This window comes from Pteropus vampyrus, unplaced genomic scaffold (assembly GCF_000151845.1).
Source record: "Pteropus vampyrus isolate Shadow unplaced genomic scaffold, Pvam_2.0 Scaffold68, whole genome shotgun sequence".
NCBI lineage: Eukaryota > Metazoa > Chordata > Mammalia > Chiroptera > Pteropodidae > Pteropus > Pteropus vampyrus.
Genome location: NW_011888849.1, coordinates 1,608,999 through 1,627,757, shown reverse-complemented (window position 1 = coordinate 1,627,757; position 18,759 = coordinate 1,608,999). Strand labels below are relative to the sequence as shown.

Below are 18,759 nucleotides of genomic sequence, written 5' to 3'. Positions count from 1 at the left end.
AGATGCTAGGGAACCAACTCATTATTTTGAAAACTGGTAAATGAAGAGAATGAATCAAATGTTTGTCCTACCTTTCCTATAACAACTGTACCAATGGGTAGCCAAATAGTAGAAAAGGAACATTTTTTTAAATAGCAGTATTGAAGCTAATCAATGAGAATAATAGAATTAGAATTAGAGAGGTGATGCATTAAGAATCAATGATTGCAACATCATAAATAGAAAATTAGACATTTTATGCCCCTGATGAAAAAATACATCTCCACCTATGAAGCCTGGTCCAAAAAAGCCAAACATGAATCTGTTCAAGTCTCTATATCCAACTGCTGAATTGTGGAAATAGAGAGGACAGAGGACATGTTAAACTACATGGCTGGGGATGCAATCAGCAAAATCCATGCTATGAAAAGTTCTATACAACAAACCACCTGATTCTTTAGTGAATAAATTCTCAGGGGGAGGGAGTAGGGGAAAGATAAAGAATGAACCTATAGATTAAAAACTTAAGATATATCAATCAGTAACATTTGAATCTCATGTGAATCCTAATTTAAATAAACTTTTTAAAATTATGATTTTTATGAGAACTAGAAATTTAAACACTAACTGGATATTTGATGTTAATGGTAATTGTATTTTTATGTTTTTAAAAGTCATCTTTTTTTAGAAATATATATGTTAAAATATTTGTGAGTGAAATGATATGATGTTTGGGATCTCTTCAAAATAATACAGGGGGGTGAATGGGAATGTAGATCAGTCAGGACTGGCCAGAGCAGAGTGATGCATATATGGATGGGGCTCATTACAGTATTTTGTCTACTTTTGCATGTTTCAAATTCTTCACTTAAAAAGAGAAATGGTGGGCGGGGTGAGGGGTAAATGATTAACTTTCATTAGCATCTGATTTTGTGTATCATTATCAACACCCCAGGATCAGGAGTCACTCGATTACCTTCTGGTACATGTTCCACAATATTTTTTGGTTCTAATCCTTTTTCTTATCCTATTCCTTCCTACTTTCCTACACAAAAGCATCCTTTGTTATAGCCAAACTATTCTAACTTATGTTCTTCCAAAGACAATGGACTCACTCCTTGGTCTTTGCTTCTTGTCATGGATTTTGGGGGTCATCTAACAATATTGCAAACAAGAGGCTGTGAGTTCAGACTGACTTGATATCAATCCTACAACCTACACAGACAATTCTGCTATCACCCTACCTCCCTCCTCCCTGTATCCCCCACAAGGCTATGGAACTTTGGTCTAATTATTTTCTCTCAGTATTAGTTTCAGCATCCATCAAAGGGGATGATGAAATTTCAGTGGTAAACGTTAAGCGAAATCATATTAGTAAGTAAAACATCTACCACTGTGTGGCACTTTAAACTTATTCAATAAATATTACTTTTTCTTTTCCTTTTGAATGGCTGGCTCTTCCTTCTGCTTAAGAAAGTCCTACCCACCCTTCAGGAGAAGTCAATTTGTAACTCCTCTGAGATCCTGAAGAATTTAATTCTAGGCAATCCTAAAGAATAGAAAAGTGGTTATAAGCACTAGATCTGGGTTCAGATCCTGATTCCAGCACTTAAAAACTGAGTGACCCCAAATATTTTAATTACCTTCTTTGAAGTCTTAGTTTACTGATCTATAAGATGGAAATAATAAGAGCATATACCTACTGGAGATATTGTGAGAATTAAGTTAAATAATCCAGACAAAGTACTTAGCACAATATACAATAGTGAGGAGGAAGAAGAGAACAAATAGATAATGATCCTGGAAAATCAAAGCAGAGATGATGCTCTAGTGAAATCGTGGGGTTGCCTTGCCTCTCCAACTAAACTATTAGCACCTTGAGTGTAAAATATTGATTATACTTCTTTGCATTTTCTAATGCACTTTATATGTAAGGGGACTTTAAAAAAAAATGTCAACTGAGAGAGAGAGAGAGAAAGAGAGAGAGAGAGAAATAATCTGAGCCCACTTATAACACCATACTCAGATTGTTATAATCCTATAGTACATGCTACAAAGCATACTAAATAACAAGAAAAATGTCACCGACATCTGAAATACAGCACCACCCTCTATTTCGATGTGCTCTCCCCCCACTTTGCCTTTCATTCCACCTATACATGAAGGAGTGCCTGTTTTGTTCCCCTCACACACGTTTTGACTTCCTCCTTTTATTATTTTACCAGCTGACTAAACCCAGTTGCTCCAACAGTGTCTGTGGGGTTATGTTTAGAGAAAAACAGATCACTAAAGAATAACTAGAACTTTTTTCCCTTTCCAGTTCCAAACTACTTTGAAAAATTCAACTGCTCCTGTTTTTATTCCATGAAAAGGCAAAGAAAGGCAACAGGGCAGAGAAAAGTCATCCAATTTATCAGGAACTATGGAACTAAAACTAAAGGCATATGTGAATGATAAATGAAGGGGAAAAGCCAATTTGGACACCAACCATGGGTTTGATTTAAAAAGAGAACGAGAATATTTCTCTAATACACTCCCCTATTGTTGGTTCATCAAACCTACTGGCTCTTTAAGCAGCCCGTGGCTGGCTCTACTCTTTCTGCCAAGGACCTTTTCAAAGTTTTGATGTCTTTCACAGCTAACAATCAGCTATTATAGTGATTATGAAGGCTACTGTCATTTATTGAGCACTATTATGGCCCGATGTTTTTGCTAACCCTTCACGTGCACAACCTCCTTTAATTCTCACATTAACCTGACACAGGAGGAAACTGAGGCTTACAGAAGTTAAGAAACTAGCTCAGATCTCTCAGTGGACCAGTGGTAAAGCAAAGGTTCAAACCTAGTACTGCCCAATTCAGAGGCCAAATCTTAAATCACCTAGGAATATGCCAGTGGGAGGTGGGATTCCTGGCTGAAGTCTGAGGCTAGGAGAGTCACACAGGGATTCGATGAAGACATTATATGTGGAGACGGATTAGCACAGAAGATCTGTGAAAACAACTTTCAAATAAAGTAACTGACTCAAGACAGAAAAAGTATTGCCGGATGGCAGCTTGAGAATGTGAGAACTCTGATCATGGGAACCCAAGATAGCAATTTGAGAGCTTATCTTATTTGGCTGGACAAAGGTTTGCAAAACTGAATGTGAACTAAGACAACACAGGTAACCTACATGTTTCTTTTGACACGAACACACTTGAGTAGTAAATACACACAGTTCTCACACACAAAAGTATGTTCTCTCCTGCTTGCCTTGAAAAGTATTAACCTTTCAGTCTTTCATTTTCCGATTTTTGTTAGATGAACAGGTACACGAAATATTTCATATTTCTCTATTAATTTTTAAATTGTGAAATACTGAAACACAATGAAATACAAAATTAACACCTGTGTATTCACCAGTTTTATCACTCTGCTCATTTTGCCTATTTGTTAAAACCCTTTTCCCCCTCCCCCAGTAATAAAATATCAGGGACAGAGCTCGAGTCTCCTCTCTCCCTCCCTCCCTCCGCTCCCCCCTCATCTTTTTCCCTTCTCCCCTCCCTCTCCTTCTTCCTCTCCCTTCCTCCTCTCTCTCTCCCCAACTCCCTCCCCATGGATACTAATCAGAATTGGGTATTTCATCATTTTTGTGTATATTTTATACTATTTTGTATACATAGACATTAACATTATAGAGTACTATTTTGCCTGTCTTTGAATTATATAGAAAGCTATCATACTAAGCATATTCTGCAACTTGCCTTTTGCTCAAAATATTTTGCTCTTTACCTAGTTTGATACATGAGTTCTAGCTCACTCATTTTAACTGCTGTATGAATAGACCAAAATGTATTTATTAATTTATTCAACTATTGACAGACATTTTAAATCATTTCTTATCTTTCGCTATTTCAAAAAAATGCTTGAGGAACATTCTTGTATCTGTTCCTTGTACACAACTGCTAGAGTTGTTTCTCTCTAGGGTGTATGTCAAGAAGCGGATTCCCTGGATAGACGGGCATGGCACAAGGATCACTTTATTAGATATTACGAAATGGCTTTACAAGGTGGTTGAACCAATTAGTTTTCCACCAACATATATGAGTTTGTTTTTCTACATTCTCATCAAGACTTGGGTTTTGTCTGACTTTGAATTGCTGCCAACCTGATGGGTGTGAAATGGTATTTCATTATTATTTTATTTTGTATTTCCTTGATTACTAATGATCTGAGCATCTTTGTTAAGTTTATTGACACTCAAATACCCTGTTCTATGAAGTCCATATTCATATTCTTTGCCTAATTCTCTAGTGAGATGTTTTGTTTATTACTTATTTACTTATAGAAGTTTTTATCTGTTATATGCTTTGCAAGTATCTTCAGTGGATATGTGGCTCGTCTATGTTTTTGTGTCTTTATTGAACAGAAGGTTTAAAATTTAATAAAGTCATATGTACCTTTAAATCTATGGTTTATCACTAAAAGATATGGTTTGCACTTTATAAGCTTAAGAAAATTTTTTCTATCTTAAAATTTTTTTTAATTTCTATATTTTCTTTTAAAAGTTGCAAAGTTATCTGTCTATAATTAAGTCTAATAGGCTTGGAATTAATTTTCGTGCATGGTGTAAGATAAGATCTAATTTTTCTTACTTCTACATGGATAACTAATTGCCCCTGCACCAGTTATCGAAAGGTCTATTCTTTCCTTACTCATTTGTAATGTACCTGTGTCTTATGTGAGGTTTCCATATATTTGTGGATTTGTTTCTACCATCTACAATCTGTTCTACTGTTATCTTTGTGTACTCCTGTACCAGTTCCACTACTCTAACAACCAGAACGTCATAAGAACTCACGGTATCTGGTAGAAGTAGTCTCTTCTTTTATATTCTTCAGAATTATCTTAGCCATTCTTGGCCCTTTATTCTTTCTTATGAATCTTATTAATTAGATTATTAGGTTCCTCAAAAATTTTTTCTTGGGCTTTCAAATGGCACGGCATTAAATTTAGATAAATTTGGGGTGAATTTACATCTGATATTTTTACTCATTCATAAACATGATTTCTGTCTCCTTCAAATCCATTCTTTTATATCCATTATATATTTCTTACTCTTTTGTTAGATTTATTTCCAAATAACTTAAAGCTATTTTTATATTGTGAATGAAATCATTTTTCCTCTAGCATTTTTCTAATTGATTACTATGGATACAAGAATGCAATTTTAGTGTGTTCCTCCTCTTTTGGCAATCTTGGTGAATCATTTTTAATGGCTGACCTGAACCTTTTCTTGAATATTTTTATGCAGACAAGCCTATCATATGGAAACAAAGAGAGTTTTCTTTTACTCCTTTCTACCTCTTACATATCACATTTCCTGCCCCACTGACTTATTGCAACGATTGGTACCTATAATACAGCTGAACAAAAAAGTGATTAGAAGGCATTCTTGTTTTGTTTTTGTCTTTCAATGGAAATCCTTTTGAAACTTCACTATTAATCATTATGTTTGGCATAGGTTTTTACCAGCTCAAGAGTTTTTTGTTGTTCTGTTCATGAATGAGTGCCGAGTTTTATCAAACGCTTTTTCTGAATCTACTGAAATGATGCCTATTTATCACCTGGGGTTACTTAAACTGTGATTAAACATTTGATCATAATGAAATAAATTTAACGTACTGGTAGACCAGATTTTTTTTTTTAAAGAAATAATAAAACAGAGAGTACCAATTATATCCCAAGATGTAACATAGATATAGTTTGGTAAAACTTTTGTTTCACCTACTAACACAAACATATATATGAATTCTGAGTTGTTAAGTAAAACATCCTTCTTACTGTGGGTTATATTTTTTAAAAAAGTTTAAAAGCTACTGATCTATACTATTTTTGAAGCATGAAAAACCACTGTAAAGGACAAACATTTTATTGTAAGGTTTTCTAAGAAACAAATATCACAATGTTTAGCTATTGTTCATCTAAAAATACCCAGATATTTTATTTAAAGATAATTAGTTAAATAATATTATTTTTAAAATATTTTATATTTGAATATTACCAATATTCATATAACAAATTATAATCCCTTGATGGGCATAATTGCTCACATTCACAGAAATCTGATGTCACTCAAAAGTAACAGCAATAAATTAAGCATGAACTGCTGACAAGGACTCTTCTTCAAGGATCACTTTTGCAAATTTTTATATAGGTATAATTTCTAGGGCTAAGGTATACAGCTTTTATATTTTCAAATGTATCTGACTTTAAAAATAGACAGAACCTCTATTCCAAAAAGTTCAATGTTACTTTCTATTTCCAAAATTAGAAGGTAATCTGGCATTTGCGCTACTTATATCACGCTTTCTGTCCTGTTGTAGTGAGTCTGGCTTACTCATCTCCTAGCTGTTTATACTACCTCACCCTTTGCTGACTAACTGCTAGACTGGTCAGTAGTTATAAAAACAAATATGCCCTCAAGCTCCACCCACACACACATGACCATTCAGTGCTCTTCTGTGCCAATCACTCCAGAAACCTTCCTTTAGGACATTTTAAGATTTTTCTTTGCTTGTGACCAGAAGTAATATTACTTACCCTGTTCATTGGATTTATTTCTGGAAGATGAGTGGCTGCTTCCTGATTATGCTGATTATGATTTGTCACCAGTGAGGCTAATTAAAAGAAGGCAACTCCCAAAGAGGAGCTACAACATGTTCTGCACAATAGCACCATTGCTGGTGTAATTATCTAACCTAACAAACAGACTATTTAAAGGACAATAATCATTTGGGCACAATAACTTTGAAATTTATTTTTTTAAAACTCATATTTCCTCCTTTATATCCCACGTGTATGCTGATGTCGTCTACAAAAGCCACTTTGCAAACAATTCGACTTTTACAGATATTTTAGTAACCATAGGATTCATCTTAGTAATGATGCTGACAATAAGTACCAAGTACTGTAAGTCTAAAGAATTCAATATCACTGCTTCTAACGGCCATTTTTAAAACTTCTTTTAATTCTGTAAAGCTATGCTAACTCCGTGGCTGCTTCCGGATGTATTAGAACAGTATTCAAACTGTCTTTATAGTCTTAAATAAAAGTCCCCCAAGTTAAATTACATAATAAACATAAATTTGTAAGTGCACTAAACAACCTATTACTTTTATGTAATGTTATAGTCCCCAAAGCAGTATTTTTAAAATTAAAGCAACTTGTTAACAACAATTACATCTGGTAAGTAGGATTGGCAGGAGTAGATAAGGAAAAGGGAGACTTTTTGTTTTTTAAATACTTTTGTACTGTTTAAATATTTAAACACTTTTTAGTAAAAAATTGAATAGAGAAAAAGGGTACGATTATAAAATCAAGAATCTCCACATTTGTTTCATTCTAGTCCCTGTCATCCCCACCCCTAATCTCTTTCTAGCCTGTATCACTTTGAGAGTAGGGACCTTGTGTCTTCAATAGTGTTCTACCTCCCACAGAGCAGGTGCTATGCATCTGGATGAGTAGAGGTAGAGGCAATGGGAACAGGAAGATTCAACAAGCACTGAAAATAGCTTTTCTGTTTAGAAGTAAAGGGGACCAAAATTTTGCCACATGAAGCTGCCTTTGGGGATATTAAGTTGTTTATTAAGAAACAAGATTCAGAAGGAACCTCTGACTCACCCCCTTCCTGCCTAAAAGATTCCTATGAAAGGTCTACACTAAGAAGGGAATTTTAGGATGCTCCCTGCAGCCTAATTTGAATTAAGAATAGTAAATAAGAAGGCTTTAGGCAGGGGCCTATTAGCTAGATACCCACTGTGTCCCATTGTTTCTGAGTTGTCCCGGCAAGAATTTGCCTGCCATGTGTGTTCCCGTCTTCCTCAACTATCTGTAAATCACCGATTCTCACTTCTGAAATCTAAGACCCTGTTCCCTCCCCACCTTTTTTCTATTGCCCAAAATATCACATATATCCACTGTCTTAGGAATTTTCATGCTTATGCAAAATCTCCATGTGCATTATTAAAATTTTATTTTCTCCTGCTAATCTGTCTCTGTTCATTTGATCATTACTCAGCTAGAAAGAACTTGGAAGGTAAGAGGAAAAGTATTTTTTAGCCCTCATAAAAGGTCTTTAGAATAAAAAGACCTTATTATCTTCTCCCTTTGAAATGCTGGTTAATATCTATTTACAACTCTGATTGCTCCTTAAACATTCAGACCCCTATTTGAATGAGATGGCCAAAGTAACCCTCTAGAGAGCAAATAAATGCTTAGGTCATTGTTACTACAATGTTGAGAATATCATCCAGGGTCTTAGGTATAAAGTCCAATGCCAAGGACCTGACTCCAGTTTGACATTCTGCTTTTGGAAATACTAGTTAAAATGCTAGTCTTCTGTTAAAGGGATTACAATTACTTCATTCTTATTGTTTCTGAACCCTGAATTCAATTCTATACTTTTCTACCCAACAAACTCACTTCACAGTTGGTCATTCTTCTCAATAACCTATCACTTTCTCCATGAAGCTCACACACCTAAGCTTCAGCCTCATCTTAGGTCACAAGTCACAAATATAGGTAGGTTTTTACACTGGGTCCAGGCAGGTACCATAGATGTAGGGGCATGGTTTAAGAAATAACAGGAGTAACGATGATATAATAACCACTTCTTAGCTCCAGATTGTGAATTTATAAAGAACAGGGCAGGTAAAAATGAGTTCTGAAATCTTCTATCTTAAATTGTAAAATACAATACTATGCAAAGAGGCCATGGGTTTAAATGAGGTCAAGGAGAACGAATGCACAAAAGCTGCTGTTGACAAACCTGTCCCAAATTTGCTGAAAGGGTGCTTGGGATTCCCGGTAGCTTTTTCCAACTGAAAGAGTCTCCAAGCGTCGTTCATCACATTCTTCTCATGTTCTGAATCAACTGCATTCACCTCTCTGTCTTTGCAACTCTCATCGAACAAGGGGCACAGAAAAAACTGTGCAAACCTAAGGGTGTGAAACGTAATTTGAAATCTGTTATTCTAAAAGAGTAGCCTTTAAAAAATATGTTTGAAAATTAACAGATAGGAAATGTGAATTCTACAGTCAGAAAAAACTACTATTGCTACTAAGAAAAAAGGAATATAAAATATGTTCTAAGTAATGGAAAAAAATGTATAATATGGGACATATTTAAATTCAGAGAAGTCAATCAACTCCAAAGATGTTAAAAAATTAGTGAAATTACAAAAAAGATTAACACCTCCAATTCTGACACCAATTCCCATCTGTTTTTGCTCCATATAACCAAGCAATTCTCCAGCACCAGGTGGTTATTCTACGATTCAACTCAATTCTGACACTACCTAAAAATCAGATAGTATCAGATCCCGTAGGTTAAGGGCTCAGTCCTATAAGCCTGCCCCACCCCCCAACCTTCAGAAGCCAGTCACAAGTCCGGATTGTCACCTAAGCTTCTGACCAACTGAACAACAGATAGGAGGATTCCACAAACTCCTACTCGGGTTCAATTAATTTATTAGAACAGCTCACAGGGCTCAGAGAAATGTTTTACTTAATAGAGGACTGGTTTATTATAAAAGGATATAATTCGGCAACAGCCAGATAAAAGAGATGCATAGGGCAAGGTATGTGGAAAGGTGTACGGAGCTTCCGAGCCTTCTGAGCATGTTTCTCTCACAAAATCTTCATGTATGTTCACCAACCTGGCATTAATAGGCATGACTGACTAAATCATTGGCCATTTGGTGACTGAACTTAATCTCCAGCCCTTCTCTCCAACTCAAAGGTCTGGGGATGAGATTGAAAGCTCCAACTCTCTAACATGGCTGATTGCCCTGGCGACCAGTTCCCAACCTCCCATTACCTAGGGGCTTTCCCCAGTCTTCATTAACATAACAAAAGACACCTCTAAGGCTCTCATAGCTAAGAAAATTCCAAGAGTTTGAGGAGTTAGGGGCCAGGACCAAATATATATTTCTTATTAAAAATCACAATGTCACAATACCAAAAAGTCAAGGCAGACTTATGGAGACAGCAACAATCTATTTAAGATTTGCAATTTGGCATATCTATGAAAATCCTTGTTATATATAGCTATTTCTCCAAAAAAGGAAAAGGCAGGTGATAGTTCTTAGGCAAATAAATCTTAAATTTACAGTTTTAGGTGCAATTTCACTCAAGACATTTTAGGACAAACTAAGTGACCTACTTTTAAAAGGCTCTATTTGAATTTTTTTTCTTCTTATGGAGAAAAGCAAATCTACTTTAATTAGTGAAAAAAATAATATAATGAAAAACCTATGACATAATGGTAAGACATAACTATGGGCTTTTATGAAATATTGAGTACTTAAAAATCTTAATAAGCAGTGATTCAACAAACAACATGACATGTAACTCAAATTTAAGTAACCAATATGCTTTCCTTGAGGCTATTTTTTAATAGTAGGACCACAGTTTAACAAAGATACCTTTAATTTAAGAAATTAACTCCCCTATATCAGATTGCAAATTAAATCATGATTTCATATAGTAATTCTTCTTAAGAAACTTTAGACCCACCTTATAAAAACAAGATCCAGAATTCAGATGAAGCCAAGAGCAGAGGCTCTTTCTGAATGGAACTACTGTTCAGTGAGCCTGAGACTCCTGCATCTATAAACATCTCGGCAACTGCACCTCACAGTCTAGCTATCAAAGAGGCTGTTATCACTATTTGATATGTATTTTAAGCACATAGTGAATACAATACTGTGCTAAATACTGGACACATACCAATCCAAAGAGAAATCAATCTATTTGCAGTCTATTTTGGTTATTTTGGTTATAGATATAAAGAAACAGAGCTATTTCTGGACATATTACCTCTTTCACCTGCTTCAATACAATCAAGCTGAGGAAAATGCCTAATAGCTACATTGCAAAGGTGGATAGGCCCACATAAAGGGTCACAATTCTGACACAGTATAATCAATTTTTTTTTAAAGATGCTCTTATACTAGTGTTTTTTTCACTGAGTCAAGTAACAGATATCCTCCATCATGCAGAGATCTATTATATGAACATCTGCAGTAGCATTCGTAAAGCAGGAAATTAAATTCAGTGTATGATCCCAGGGGACTCATTAATGTTAGTCTTCTGGGAATACATATAAAAGATGATTATACCTCAAAGCTACTGCCTACAGATTGAAACATAAGCTAGAATAAGCAAGAAACAGGCTCCTTTGACCCTGCCATGAATCCTGAACCCATGCCCTGTTAATAATGTCCTTTGAGCTAAGGAATAAATTCAAACTAAGTTTTTTAAAAAATAGAATGACTATTATTAATGTAAGTAAGCAAATAAAGTTGGCAATTACTAAAACGGCTAAGTCAAACTTCATTACAGATCCACTAAAAAGCTGCAAATTATGCCTTCTTGGCAACAAAGAAAACTATAAAAATTCACCAAAAAAAAATTACACTTTGAATGATTATTCAAATCACTGATTTGACAAAAAATTAACAATTGTTAGCTGTATAAAAAATTGACAAGGAAATTAAATTGGTCTAAGGGAGTGTGCTCCAAAAGATACTTTCACAAAGTGTCCCAGGGACTGAAACAATATTCTGTATCTACTAAGTATCCTTGAGAACAGAAGATCTAAAGGAAAACAGAGTATGTAAGTTCTAGCATTCTGGAACAGAAATATGTTTGAAAACAGATCCATGGCACGACTTCAGTTTATTCTTCATCATATGCTTCATATGTAATACCAATTAGAATGCGGAGGACTGGTGAGAATTTTATAAGTCAATAAAATATTTCACAGGCCTGAAGGTTGGTTTAAACTCATGCCATTATTTTTCCTCTACCGCAAAGTAAATATATGAGAAACTTATTATTTGTCTTTTATATAAAACCCAGTGGGGGGGGGGAGCGCTGATTAAAACACCTTTTCTTAAGCTATAAAGCTATGAAGACATTTTTGTAAAATTAATAATTGTTACTACTATTATTAATGTGATAAGTGCAGAAAGTGGGATAATTCATAGAGTATTCAGCATTACCTGTCTAGGGCACCTTCTAGGTGTTCATGGCAAACATCAAAATAATAATTGGTATGCTCTCCACTAGTAAAAGCATTTGAACTTCCTGCATGCTCGCTGAGAAACTGGCTGTATTCATTTTCTTTAGGGTATTTCTTGGTTCCCAAAAATAGCATATGTTCACAAAAATGACTTAAGCCAGCAATATTTGGAGGATCTGACAATGAACCTGAAAGAAGAGAGAAAACATGATTTGAAACATCTGTTAGCATGACAACTCCAACCTACAATCAGAGAAAGTGAAGCATAGGCTGCTCTGAAACGGCATTGTTTAGTTCTAGCCCATCTTTTGACATTAATTAGTTAGTGACCTTGGGCAGATTTTAACCTCTCTGGACATTAGTTTCCTCTTATATCAAACGGACGGAAAGAAAGAGTTGAGTTCACTGTTTTTTGTTTGTTTGTTTTTGCAGGAGATAATATAGCATAGTGCTAAGAGCACTGGTTAGGGGTTAGCAGCTCTACTAGCTAGCCATGAAACTTTGAGCACAATACTTTATCTTGCCTCGGTCACTTTTCTATATATTCCTAACTTAATAGAGTTGTGTGAATACAAATTAGATTACATTTGCAAAGCACTCTGCACTGTGCTTGGCAATAATTATTTATTCAACATATGATGGTTATTACTTTATTTCCTCAAGTTTAAAATGCCACTGAGTTAAATGTTTTTCAGAGAGAAAAAAGAAAACATGCCTCACTAAATGTACATACAGATAAGAAGCAATCTGATTAAAGCAGCGTTAAAACGTGGAAGAAATGTGCACACAAGAATCTAGAAAATATATCTCCTAATGTATCAAAAGTGTATCAAAGTGAAAGCACTAAAACTGTTGCTATAAAGGATGGGAATGAATTTTTTTGCTGCTGGGCCATCTTAGCTGGGAATCTAACAAAATGCCCTCGGTAAATACAAGATTATTTGACTTAGACAACTATAGGTTACAATAACTGTACAGAGCTACTGTATAAAGTAAGGTAAGGTACATCAAACTGGTAACTATAAGGTCCTTATTTGCAGCTCTACTAGCTAGCCATGGAGAGTTCTAATAAATGTCAACATTAGGTCAATGAAATTGAACAAAGCTTAATTCACAACTTTAAACTGTACCTATGTGTACATCAAGTGCTGCTGATGACTTATCCGTAGTGGGATCGCTGATGAGAAGTACTTTGATGCCATTAGCCAGCTCTAGCCCACGGTATTCTCGCTTATCTTCAGGAGATTTGATAATGTGATTTCCTAGTCTCTTGACAGCTGGATTATTCATTTTGCTATAAGTCTTCTTTTGGAAACTTAAAAGAAAAAAATTACTTGTTAGATTGTGGTTAATTTTTTTTTTCTTTTTTAAGAACAAAGAGTAACATCAAGCAAACCCATACAGGACATTATCAGAAAAAAAATATCTAGAGGAAACTTTTAATGACCTATCTAAAGGGTATAATCATTCCGCTCCTCCCTCTTACCCATCATTCTTCCAGAGAAATGCTAACAATATTATTTTCATGGAGCCATATTTGTATCTAGGACAATACATGGATGCAGATTAGAGACAGGATGGTTGGGCCATGAGTTGGTCAATGTGCTGACCTAAAATAGAGTTTCCAATTACCAATAGCTGCTTTCCCACATATTTCAGAGGCATCTGCTAGGGTAAGTGAGGTGAGAGGTATAAAAATTTTTAGGTCATCCAAAATATTGCTCAACCTAATGAATTCAAAGATATCAGTCTGGTATGCACATGCTGAGAACAGGGAACAACCTCCAATGAGGAATAATCTATGAAGTCCTAAAACAAAACAAGAGACCTGAGCTGTCTTATAGGGGCAGCAAAGGTTAGGACAAAAACAAAGTTAGAAGGACCCCCAAGTAAATTTTGTAGTCTGGTGCAGAGGTGAATGCCAGAGCAGGAACAAGTCCAATGATCTTAACAGATGTTAGATAATTCTCTTACAAAGGACTTCCCTTCCTCTGATAGTCCTCTCCTTTCTTCTCTCAGGAAGCTAGAGTTACAGTGATGGGAAGAGACTATCAGAGTCCTGTAGGGATTGTTATGAAGGAATTATCAGCACAGTGAAGAGATTTTCCAGAGTCTGGGGTATGTATGTTTTTGAGACAGTTACTAGATGCTATTTTTGTCTATGTTGGGAACTACTTAAGACACAAACACTGAGCCTAACCTATTAGTAGGTCAATAAACTAATCAGGTAAAGCCAAAAACATATTTAAACTACAAAGGAAAAATGACTGTGCTAGCACATTTGCTTCTAACCTGAAAGATGAAAGAAGTGGGTCTGACTGCTCCAAAAGACTGAGAGACCTCCAGATTTAAAAGTACACTAGGGGAACATAATAGGCACGCAATTATATTGGGTAAAATCTTTATTTTTTTGAGTTAAAAATCTCTGGAGATTAACAGAGGGAAAAATTCAGTTTGCTTTTACAGAATACCTTCCTCTCTAAAATCACCTGTAATTATTCTTCTGAGTAAGAACTGATAAACCAAAGGCGTTTGTTTGCTCCTATTAGTATTATGTCTCATATCTTCTCTTGAGGAGAATATCTGGAATATTAAAGGTCAGTACTAGAGGTCATACTAAAGGTATACTGGTTTTTAAAAATCGCACAGTACTTTACAGAGACAGCACTAATAGTCTTGCCCTATTTATAGTAAAAACAATTTCTTGAAAAACAAAGTATAAAATATAATGCTAACATTTTTGGGGATATAAGGCCATGCTGGAAAATTCAAAAGTAATTTCAAAGTGAAAAGGCATCATTAACAGCTCCTTTCTACTTCATTAGCCATCAACCACTTTAAGATCAATGTCAAAGACAGATGAAAATATCTGAGTGCAAAGTCTTAAAAAATGGTGTTGTGTGGTTTAGAAAAATCTCAGGGTAACAGAAATGGTCTATCTAAGCCTCCAAGGAGGGGTACAGGAATAATAATCTTGGCTGAGGTATTTCCCAAAGGACAATCTGTTTAGACCACAGCAAATGCCTTCAGTAAACAGCTGGTTTCAAACTTTAATTTGGGTTCAATATAAATTACTATTTTAAAAAATGAATTCCAACCTAGCAGCAACTTTAAGATTACATAAGCCATGAAGCAGTCTCCATTAAGACCCACAGCCGGAATGGCAGCGCTGAAAGGCGATGCTAAGAAAGCTCAGCGTGCAGCACAGAGAATGCCTAAACTTGCCGCTGCAAGGCTCTAGGAGAGGAAGGGAGGGGGCTGGGGTTCTAGAGATGGACTCCACTAAGTGGGAGCAAAAACCAAAGCCTATTGCCATTGTTTACAGTCAAAGCCCTCTACTGCGTCTGCCCTGGCTTGTTTGGTTTAGGGAAACCAAAAGTTACAAATGTTTAAAACATAATGATGGTGGTGATGCTGATGATGGTGGAGCTTTAAAACTTCTTCCCAATTCATAGCTGTAGTAGGGAGATGAGATACAGCTCACTTCAGTAAGACAAATTATCTTATTCTGTGGGAAGTGAAAAATTCATTATAATTAAGATAACCACCCTCAGCTATAGGCTACTTTCTATACTTTTTTCGGGGTTCAATTTCCCTTATCAAGATTTTCATTTTCTTAAAAGAAAAAAATATGATTAGAGGCCATCACAGGCATGATATATATATATATGTATATGTATCATGATTTTCTTAAAAGAAAAAAATATGATTAGAGGCCATCACAGGCATGATATATATATATATTATATTATATATATATATATATCATGCCTGTGATATTATATTATATTATATATATATATATTATCTGGACATTGAAGCTATGCATGATTAATATCCCTGGTATGGCTGAGAATAAAGAGATAGATATATTCTGTAAGTCGAACATAAAAAAAAAAATTAGTCCAACTACTTTTAGACATATGCACATGAGATCAAGAACAGCTATAAATTTCCAAGCTGGCAATACTCCCAAATCAAACATCATGATTTCTTGAGAAAGTAAAACTAAAAGGAATAGTGGCAACATTTTCAAACAAGACCCGTTTCCAGCAATTCTTATTCAACAGGCACAGTATAGCTTTACCTAGCACACATCTATCAACACGTCCCACAACAATTTGATTCTTACCTGCTGGAGAACTGAAGGAAATGACCTAGAACACTTCCTCTGATGATGAATTCATCAACAGCTTGCCTGTCTCTGTATTTATACTTATGAGATCACATGTCTATCCATCTCAGTCATTAGCATAAGCTTCCAACATGATTGCAAATGTTCTCCAATATGCACCAAACAAAGAGCAAGCAAGTATTCTGACTTTTAGATGACAAGCTAGTGCTAACTCAATGCTTTCTCAGACATTTGATATTTTTAACCTGTCAAAGTCAAAATCTGAGGAGCAATAAAATTACTTTCAATTTCAGGGGCATTATAATACATTAAACACTTCACAATAAGGCACAGAATTGTCAGTGTTTAGCATTTTGATAAACAGGAGAGATTTTTAGTAATTACAGCATATTTTGTAATTTTGTTCATAATTTAAAACACTGACTAAAAACATTGAAGGTAAAAGCTGGAAGAGCCATTAGATGTCATCTAGTCCTCTGTAGTTCATGGACTAGCAGCTCTTGCTCTTCCTGGGAGCTTGTTAAAAATGCAAAATATCAGAAACCACCAGAGAGAGATCTACCGAGCCAGAACCTACATTTTAATAAGATCCCCAGGTGGTCTAGTCCCCTCATCCTACTTATGAAGAAACTGAAGCTCAGTGACCTTAAATCACTTGTCCAAGATCATACAGCAAAAAGTTACCATCAGAACTCAGTTGTTAACTCACAGACCTAGGCGCACCCCAGCCCCCTCCAAATCCAAACTAACATTTAAGGAGGCCTATTCAGATCCAGACACTACACCATGCATGTTGGCTACAAAGATGAGAATGCCAGAACCCTTGCTCTGAAGGAACCCAGACTAGTGACAGATATAAAAACAAGTCATTATTCTTTAAGCGAGATGACAAAATTGTCCCCAGGGCACTCTGGGAACAATGAAAGTGGGGTACCTAAATCTATCTTGAGGGGAGAGAGAGAAAAGGGAGTAGGTGAGTAGAAGCAAATAAAAAGAAGGGAGTACCTGAGTAACAGACTGGTGGTCAGGAAAAAACACAAGGCACAAAGCAGAAAAACAAGAGCTTGGTGTTAAAAGAACTACAATCAGAACTTCCACTGAGAGATGACTTTATCTAGACATGTAAAGACTTTTATCTAGACATGTAAAGGCCTAAACTGCAGGTTTGCAAAAACAAATTACCAAATAGGTCATTTCCAAATTCCCATACCAAGAGAAAACTTTTTCTACAAATAATCTTTTTTTTCTCTTATCTCTTTAAGTGTTCCACAGTATACTGAATAGGAGATTGAGAACTTGTAATTTGCCTTTTGTTCCCTACCTACCCTTTTGTCCAAACAAATTTAAAGTTAGACCTGGTCCATTTCTAATTTCTAAATGAACGACCTATAAACACAAACAGGTGAATGATCATGCTAATAGTCAATTATATATCAAAACCTCCCTACTGTGGAATCCATCCACCCACTCCCAAAACCACAGGCAGAAGTTGAGCTTACCCATGGCACTCCTGAATGTGGAGGAGGAGTCCAAGGAAAAAATGCCTAGAATCAGAACCACGTCATAAACAACCTTTCTTCCACACAGAAGGCAGAAGGTAAGTAAGGCCGAATATCAGGGTAGTGGTGATATCAGCCCTAGGATGCCTCACTGTAAGACCATACATTCCCAAATACCATTCACATTACTTGACCTAAAAAAAAACACATGTCACAGGGAACCATCTACCCATGGCTCTTCAATTATAGGGACCAGTACATCTCACCTCAAACACAAGCAAGATCATAAAGGTGGGTGGTTGCAATTTAAAGGGATCCTTCAGCAGTATCATTTTAGAGATATGTGCTTTTGCAAATTGCATTCTAGTTTTGGTGCATACATATCAATGGTTGTTCATTCCCACAGTGAAAAGCTTAGGTAAGGAGGAAGAAATTTCCCTCTATCCTTCTTAGTTCTTTTGGCTGGTCTAATAATTAAATGACATCAGACGGATTAAACAAGAGAAAATAACCAAATTTAATGACGTATGTATGTATGAGAACCCCACATACATGAGCATCAGCGACGCCCACATACATAAGAGATTCAGAGATAGAAAGGTAAAAATGGTATGTATGACATTCTGAGCTAAGGATAAGGAAAGGTGCCTTGGGGCTTCTGAGGGGAAGGTCATTCACAGAATGATAAGAGCAGATGCTCAGTAATTAAAAGTTTGCTCTGCCCTGTAGATAGGTCATAAAAAATTATTTTGGATGATAACTCTAGTTGACGTAAGAATGTCCAAACCTGGAGAGACTTTTTATGCGTTTATTTGAGCCAAACTGACAACAATTGCTGGTAAGTAAAATCTCAATGGACTGAAAAAAATGCTTCAAAGAACGTCAATTTTGCAGCTTATTTTATACATTAGAATAAAAAGAGTGCTTGCTTTGGCAGCACATATACTTAAAAAAAAAAAAAGGAGACATAAGGCAGGTTACATGAAATTCACTGGTAGCAGACAAAGCGGGTGAGATAACGCAAAGCGGAGAAATCTCTAGGATTGGATAAAAAGTAAAACAGAGAGACACATACT

The 18,759-nt window shown here is 35.6% G+C and overlaps 1 protein-coding gene across 3 annotated transcripts in view; it reads right to left on the bottom strand.

Annotated features, from left to right (window-relative positions):
• Window positions 1-18,759, bottom strand: part of IDE (insulin degrading enzyme) — a 104,096-nt gene that overhangs the window by 55,480 nt on the left and 29,857 nt on the right. For all 3 annotated transcript variants that reach the window (XM_023531441.1, XM_011361570.2, XM_023531440.1), the window contains exons 2-4: window positions 13,180-13,364; window positions 12,030-12,237; window positions 8,792-8,961 (exon numbers count right to left, since the gene is read on the bottom strand). In XM_023531441.1, coding sequence (XP_023387209.1) covers window positions 8,792-8,961; window positions 12,030-12,237; window positions 13,180-13,364 — 563 coding nt within the window. The remainder of the gene's footprint in view (window positions 1-8,791; window positions 8,962-12,029; window positions 12,238-13,179; window positions 13,365-18,759) is intronic.